The sequence below is a fragment of the Anas platyrhynchos genome, chromosome 32 (assembly GCF_047663525.1).
Source record: "Anas platyrhynchos isolate ZD024472 breed Pekin duck chromosome 32, IASCAAS_PekinDuck_T2T, whole genome shotgun sequence".
Classification (NCBI taxonomy): domain Eukaryota; kingdom Metazoa; phylum Chordata; class Aves; order Anseriformes; family Anatidae; genus Anas; species Anas platyrhynchos.
Genome location: NC_092619.1, coordinates 4,269,530 through 4,276,974, shown reverse-complemented (window position 1 = coordinate 4,276,974; position 7,445 = coordinate 4,269,530). Strand labels below are relative to the sequence as shown.

The 7,445-nt window shown below is 61.3% G+C and overlaps 1 protein-coding gene across 1 annotated transcript; it reads left to right on the top strand.

The window, feature by feature from the left end:
• Positions 1-566: 566 nt before the first annotated feature.
• LOC113841937 (scavenger receptor cysteine-rich type 1 protein M130-like) lies at positions 567-6,592 on the top strand. The gene is made up of 11 exons (XM_072030373.1): positions 567-1,021; positions 1,219-1,533; positions 1,642-1,968; positions 2,049-2,363; positions 2,690-3,030; positions 3,502-3,535; positions 3,623-3,931; positions 4,295-4,330; positions 4,592-4,774; positions 5,723-5,875; positions 6,495-6,592. Exons 1-11 carry the CDS (start codon positions 643-645, stop codon positions 6,590-6,592), a joined length of 2,490 nt encoding a protein of 829 aa, XP_071886474.1. The 5' UTR covers positions 567-642.
• The last annotated feature ends 853 nt before the right edge of the window (positions 6,593-7,445 follow it).

The window sequence follows — 7,445 nt, the reverse complement described above, 5'->3', positions numbered from 1 at the left end:
CCAGTCCCTGGAGACATGGCCCCTCCAGGCCTTGCTGACCCACTGCCTGACCTCTCCTGCCTAACCCATGCCCCAGGGGCTGTGCCAGCACCTCCTGGCTCTCCTTGGTGCCTCCCCTCACACCGGGAGCTCGTGTCAGCCCAGGGCTGCTCTCTGCCTGCTTTCCTGACCCATGCATAGTAGGTGGCTGGGGACGTGCATGTCCAGCACCACACTGTACCTAGCAGAGGACTCCCCTTTGCAGAGGATTCCCCGAAGTGCCCCATGTAACAGCAGCTCCCCAAGAGCCCCAGCATTCCCTGGGAACAAGGGAGCTTTATGGCAGATCCAAGGATTTCTTCTAACTAGCCTGAACCTTGTGGGGCAGAGCAGGCTGAAGTAAGCCCTGAGTTCCTGGGCCTGTTTCCCCGGGCCCACGTGCTGCGGGTGCTGCAGTGCTGGGACTGGGGCCGGGCAGCCCAAGGACTCCGGGCAGCAGCAGTTTGTCTGAGCGGTGCCTGCTGCTGGGGGCTTGGAAAAGAGGACATGGGTGCTGGGCTGGTTTCTGAGGAGCAGTAGGGGGGCCCTGACCTCTTTGTGCCATCAGCACCCACTGAGAGCTGCTGGGCTGGCCATAGGGCTCTGCATGTGGTCACCTCAGGGATGAGGTGGGAGGTGGGCATGGAAGTGTCAGAGGGCTCTGGGAACTCACAGCTCTCCTTGGTTGCTCCAGGATTTGTGCGGCTGGTCGGAGGGGACAGCCCCTGCTCAGGAAGTGTGGAGATCTACGACAGGGACCAGTGGAAAGCTGTCTGTCATTCCCACTTTGGTGCCAAAGCTGCCGAGGTGGTGTGCAGGGAGCTGCAGTGTGGCACAGCCCTGTCTGTCCATGGGGCAGCTCAGCTGGGAGAAGGGGCCGGTCCTGTCTGGGACAGAGAGCTGCAGTGTGTGGGGAATGAATCCGTCCTCTCCTTCTGCCCCACGGGGGCCCCCAAGGACAAGGCCTGCACCCACAGCAATGGCACTCATGTCACCTGCACACGTAAGGACTTGGGGTGGTATGGTGCCCAGAGGGGCTGTGGTTGGAGCGGGAGAGCAATGTGGGCATTGGGCTGTGCTGGATGGAGAGGAGAAACTGCTGGTGGGGAGGAGGAAAGAACGCTGTCCCTTTGGCCTCTCCTCCAGATCCTGTGGGAGCAAGAGCACAAATGTGGCCTCTCTCACCCTCCTTTGTCCTTGAGTACACAGGGTTCAGGCTGGTGAACGGCAGCACAGTGTGTGAGGGCAGGGTGGAGGTCAACATGCTGGGGACATGGGGGGCCCTCTGTGCCTCCCGCTGGGACCTCTTGGACGCCCACGTTCTGTGTCGGCACCTCGGCTGTGGCTTTGCTGAGTCCATTCCTGGAGGAGGGCATTTTGGGAGAGGAACCGGCCCCATCTGGAGAGACTCGTTCCACTGTGACGGGACTGAAGCCCACCTGGGGCAGTGCCCGGTGACTGCCCTGGGGGCCTCGCCGTGCTCCCAGGAGAACGCTGCTGCTGTCATTTGCTCAGGTGAGTGCTGGGCAGTGCTGCAAAGTCCATTTGCCCCTGGTGTGTGACACGGCCACACAAATTTGGGGACCCCACGGCAGCACCAGGCTGAATTTCTGCTCTCACCAGGCCCAGCTCACCACATGTCTGTACGGCTGGTGGGCGGAGGGAGCCGGTGCGACGGGCGCGTGGAGGTCTTCCAGCGCGGGACGTGGGGCAGAGTCCTGGATGAGCAGTGGGACATGCAGGAGGCCAGCGTGGTGTGCCGGCAGCTGCAGTGCGGAGAGGCAGAGGCAGCCTACACCCCCGTGAGGGCCGAGCGAGGACGAGGACCTGTGGGGCTGCGTGGGGTGCGGTGTGCAGGGCACGAGGCTGACCTGAGCCTCTGCAACACCTCCCTGCCTCAGAGCATGCCAACAGAAGGGATCATGGAGGACGTGGGGGTCGTGTGCCAGGGTGAGTGGTGCTGCACGTCCCCCAGGTGCTGGTCCAGGAGGGCAGCCAGCCCCTGAGCGTCGGGGTTCTCCCTACTGCAGGGGGCCGGCGGGTCCGGCTGGTGGACGGGGCCGGGCGCTGTGCCAGGAGAGTGGAGATCTACTACCAGGGGCACTGGGGCACCATCTGCGACGACGCCTGGGACCTGGCCGACGCCGCCGTCGTGTGCCGCCAGCTGGGCTGTGGAGGGGCCCTGGAGGCAGCCGGCTCTGCTCGGTTTGGGGAGGGCTCCGGGCAGATCTGGCTGGATGGCGTCAACTGCTCCGGGGCTGAAGCTGCTCTCTGGGACTGCCCTGCCGAGGCCTGGGGGCAGCACAACTGCGGGCACAAGGAGGACGCGGGAGTCATCTGCTCAGGTCTGTGCTGGGCTTGGGGCTGGGAGCTGGGGCCTCAGAGACTAGAGTAAGTGCAGAGCTGGGCAAGGCCAGTGCCATCCCAGGCTGACTTGGGTCCCCCGCCCAAGCCCATCCTGGGGAATCCTTCACACAGACCCTTGGGAGCCCATCCACCCTGACAGTGAGTGGGGAGGGCAAAGGAGTATGTCAGAGACCTCTCTGCCCCCAGATGCAAAAGAGATTTGCTGGCTGTGCCTCCGAATTCCTGAGCACCTGGGGTGCAGAGGAGCCTCTGTTCCACCAGCCCCAGACCAGCCTGTTCTGTCTGGGGCCTTTCCTCCTTCCAGAGTTCATGGCCTTGAGGCTGGAGAACAGCGATGGCTGCTCCGGGCGCCTGCAGGTTTTCTACAACGGGACGTGGGGCAGCGTTTGCTCCAACTCCATGACCACCGAGACGGTGTCACTGGTGTGCAAGGAGCTGGGCTGCGGGAATGAAGGGGAACTGGAAATACATTCTAACTATGCCAAGCTGTCTGGTACTGCATGGCTGGATCACGTGGAGTGTGGGAAGAGCAACAGCTCCTTCTGGCAGTGTCCCTCTGCTTCCTGGAATCCGCAGTCATGTGATGACCTCCGAGAAGAGACCCACATCACCTGCAATGGTAAATCTGAGACATCAAGGCACCAGGTCCAGTTCTCCACTGGGCATGCTGAAATGCAGAGAAGAAACCCAGACGGGGTTTGACTTCCTGCATTAGACCCTGTTAATACTGGTACACAAAGGTGACTTCAGCTCACAGAGCCACCCATGTCCACCAGCAGCAGTCAACAGCCGGGCTGCCAGCAGCTCCCTGGGGGATGCAGAGGCATCTCCAGGCAAGGTCTCAGAGGAGACCATGCAGGGCTTTCAGGAGTCCTCCCTCCTGGGACAGCCTCCTGCTTCTCTGTGAACCACGGACCCTGTAGGGCTCAGAACTTGGGTCCCCCCTGCAGTGCTGTGTGCGTCCCCTGAATGAACAGGGTTCTGCTGCTGCCCTGACCCAGGCAGCATGGGGATGTGTGAGCAGAGGTCAGCTCTGCTCTCTTCTGCACGACCCCCAGAGCATCCCTTTTCAGCCCAACTTCTCTTTCCTTTGGGACATGGACAGAAAGGCCACAGGTGGCTGCATGCCCCAACTCCACCAGCTGCACAGGTAGGGAGCTGCCCCTACGCGTGCCCCCCTCACCTGGCAGGACTGTCCCAGCTGTTCTGGTGCCATGAGACATCGCTGCCTCCCCAGACAGGGAGAAGATCCGTGCTGTGGGAGGCAAGGACGGCTGCTCGGGCAGAGTGGAGATCTGGCACCGTGGCACCTGGGGGACACTGTGTGACAATGCCTGGGACATGTGGGATGCCGAGGTGGCGTGCAGGCAGCTGGGCTGTGGCCCCGCGCTCTATGCCCTGGGCCAGGCTGCTGCTGGAGAGGGGACGGGCCCCATGTGGCTGATGGAGTGCAGGGGGACGGAGCTGTCTCTGCAGGACTGCTGGGCCCAGCCAGGGGACAGCGCTGACTGCCAGCATAAGGCAGATGCGGCTGTGCATTGCTCAGGTGAGCAGTGGGGCTGGGAGACATGGCTGGGGGCGTGGCAAGGAGCTGGCTTGGGCATCTGCCCTGCTGGATTCTGGCATGGCCCCAGTGCTGGCCCAAGCAAGGGTGTCTCTGCAGAGTGGGAGGCTGGTGGTGGGTGGGGAGCAGCCTCTGTGGGGCTGGATGTGCCAGCACATCTCCTGGGCTGTCTGCACTGTCCTGTGAGCAGCCCAGAGCAGTGGTGCTGGGCCCTGTCGTTGCCACCCTGCTCAGCCCCGCAGGAGGGACAATTCAGGTGGCACATGCTGGGGCCATTTGCCAGGGAGGCTGCCTGGTGCCACAGCCCCAGCCTCTCAGCCCAGCTCTCCTTCTGCTCCCCTGCAGCTGCACCCAGGACAGCAACACCCCCCCCACAAGCAGGTAAGCTGTCCTTCCCCTGGGCTGGGTCTGTCCATGTCCACGCTGTGACCCACAGCCAGGGGAAGGGTCTCCCTGTTGGGCTGTGAGACTCCCAGGAAATTGAGAGAGCTGGGGGAAGTCTGTGATGTACCCAGCAGGGTGGGAGCTGCCCCATCACCCAGCCTTGTCCCCCCCAGCCCCTGCTGCCTTGTGTGGTCAGGAGTGGTATGTCCTGCCTCCAACCTCTCCCTTGCTGCCCCTGCCATGTTCCTGCCCATGCAGATCCCCCACGGGGCCGTCCAACCACCAGCAGCGAGGGACTCTCAGTGCTTGTCATCCTCTGCATAATCCTGGGGGTCCTCCTCTGCCTGCTCCTGGCCCTCCTGGCTGGGCAGGTGCGAAGCACCAGGGCTCAGCGCAGAGGTGCCTCCTTCCCCAGTGGTCCTAGGGGGGAGATGCCTCCTGGTAGGGCTGGGGGTGCTGGGGGTGTTGGTGTCCTGGGGCACAGAAACAGAGCCGTGTGCTGCCTCCTGCCCCATGTGCTGCCCCACTGACTGACAGACCATGGGGCACCAACATCAAGGGGTGGAGAGAGCCCAGAGCCTGAGGCATCCGTTCTGGGGAGAGAAGAGAAATGTGAGAGCTGGGCTGGGTGAGACGGGGAGGATGTACTGCTGGCAGTGCTCTTGGCAGTACTGGCAGGAGGAGCATGGGGCAGTGGAGTCCATCACCGTTGTATCAGCCACACCCCAGCAGGGCACGGGCTGTGCTATTGACGTGTGGGGCAGAGATGGAGCAGCTCCATGGGGAGGAGAAATGTGGGAATTGGTGCAGGGTCTGCACTGGAACATGACCCAGGGACCAAACGGGCACAAGGGCTGTCTCCAAAGGGATGGTGTGAGGCTGACTCTGCCCCAGACTATCTCCATGGGAATGCTGCCCTCTCTGGGGATGTGGCTGCAGTGCCAACACAACACAGAGGGGCTGTGCTGTGGGGACAGCCCTGTGCTGGCCCCGATAATGGGGCTGAGGGAGCCCAGTGGGGTCCTGTCCCTCTCTGCCCATTCCCAGACCAGCCCTGCCTCTGTCCCCAGGCTCCGGGAGAGCTGGGGAGCCCTTCCCTGAGACCCATTTGCAGCCCTACCCCAGGCACATGAGCAGGAGGATGATCTGGGGCCACACCCAGGGTTAAGAGGTGGGAGGGGGAGGGTGGAAGGGCTCCATTTCTCCTCCCTGCAGACAGACCAGACAGACAGCAGTGCCACCGAGTGTTATCATCAGAGCTGGTAGCATGAAGGCTCTGCTGTGACCCTGACACCAGCAGCATGTCAGCCCTGTGTCCCCACACACCCTCCCATCCTCTGCTCTGCAGGACATCTCTTCTCATTGCCACCACCTTCCCTCTCCTTTCAGATGTCCCTGTCCTGCCCGGAGGTTACCCAGCAGATGGCTATGATGATGCTGGGGAGGTTTCTGACCCTGGGGAAGATCCTGTCCCTGGGCAGGGGGACTGGGAAATGCCCAGGACACCAGAGGAAGGAGCTGGGCGCAGGGATGCAGCCACAGGTGAGAGGGCAATGCAGCACTGCCACTTCCTAGGTTCCAGCCCCGGGCCTAGGAGAATCCATGCCATATTGAAAGCCTGACCATCCATGGAGAACCTGTCCTGGGATATTTTGTGGGGGCTGGGAGAATGGGCTGAGTGTCTCAGGCTGGTGAGGATAAGGAAGGTGATAAACAGCCCCGAGGGGCACCCCACAGGCCCAACCACAGCAGCCTGCCTTGACTCTTACAGGGGGAAGCCTGCACTCCCGGAGAAGTGCTGGGGTCCCTGGGGCTGATGGAGACACCTCGTCACCTTTCCTGGGGACCACAGGCTATGACGATGTTGAAGAGGTGTCTCTGGCATGTCCCCATGAGGACACCCAGGATGTGACACCAGAGCTCCGTGCACAAGAGTTCCAGAGCCCCATGCCAGCAGAGCCCAGCTCTGCTGAGCAGCTGGGTGCAGCCGGGAGGGAGGAGAGCTCAGTGCCACTGGGAGAGCCGTGAGTGCCAGGGAATGGTCTCCCTTTTCCAGCAGTCAGCAGACACACATGGGTATTTCCCCTCTTGGTATTCCCCTGTTTTTATGCTGTGTGTTGGTATTTCCTCATATTAAAACCCTCTGGGGGCTTTGCCCCAGATCCAGTCTTCCCTGACCATGTTTCTGGGTGTCTCCCTGAGGCTGATGGAGGGGAGAAGAGCTCAAAGATCCAGCAGTTGGGAGGGGACACATCTTAGAGCCAGCAGGATCGGGGTCTGGCTTTGGGGCTGACAGAGCCCCTGGTCCCTGGACACTATTCCTACTGACAGAGACATTTCTGTCCTGCCAGCCACAGGCAGTTTCCAGACAAAGTGGATCTCTGGGAAGCCCCATGAGACACTCCCTTGCAGTGCCCACCTTCTGCTGCCTTGGGCCCCCATGGAGCCTAAGGATGCCTGCCCAGCACCCATGGGCAGGGATACCTCAGTTGCAAGATCTGAACAGGGAGATGTCTTGGACCCTTGGGCAGGACTTGGCACCAGCTCCTGCTGGTGGGTCCCCACAGCCTTCCAGCTCTTCCCCAGCAGGCTCCTCTGCTGCAGGCTGCGAGGTGCTTTTGGTAGTGGGGTGGTGGGCTGGAACACCTATTGGAGCATCTATTTAATCCCGTTGGGTCATCTCTCCTGGCTGTGTATAGTCTTCTCTGGGTGAAGAACTGGCTGGAGGGCCATGCCCAGTGGGTTGTGGTTAATGGAGTTTAGTCCAGTTGGCGTCCCGTTACAAGTGGCTTCACCCAGCGGCTGGTACTGAGGCCTGTCTTGTTTAATACCTTTATTGATGACCTAGATGAGGGGTTGAATGTACCCTCAGTAAGTTTGCATACGACACCAAGTTGGGAGGTAATGTTGATCTGCCTGAGGCTAAGGTGGTCCTTCAGAGGGTTTGGGATAGGCTGGGCTGAGGCTAATGGGATGGGGTTTAACAAGGCTAAGCACCAGATCCTGCACTTTGCAACAACAACCCCATGCAATTCTATTGGCTTGAGACAGAGTGGCTAGAAGGCTGTGAAGAGGAAAGGGACTTGGGAGTGATGATCGATGTTTGGCTGAA

What these genes read in the sequence shown, in the direction of transcription:
- LOC113841937 (XM_072030373.1), top strand. Translation starts at nt 643, where the DNA reads ATGAGGTGGGAGGTGGGCATGGAAGTGTCAGAGGGCTCTGGGAACTCA. An exon ending in CGCGGGAGTCATCTGCTCAG is followed by an intron (nt 2,364 to 2,689) that starts GTCTGTGCTGGG and finishes TCCTCCTTCCAG; the next exon opens with AGTTCATGGCCTTGAGGCTG. An exon ending in CTGAGACATCAAGGCACCAG is followed by an intron (nt 3,031 to 3,501) that starts GTCCAGTTCTCC and finishes GAAAGGCCACAG; the next exon opens with GTGGCTGCATGCCCCAACTC.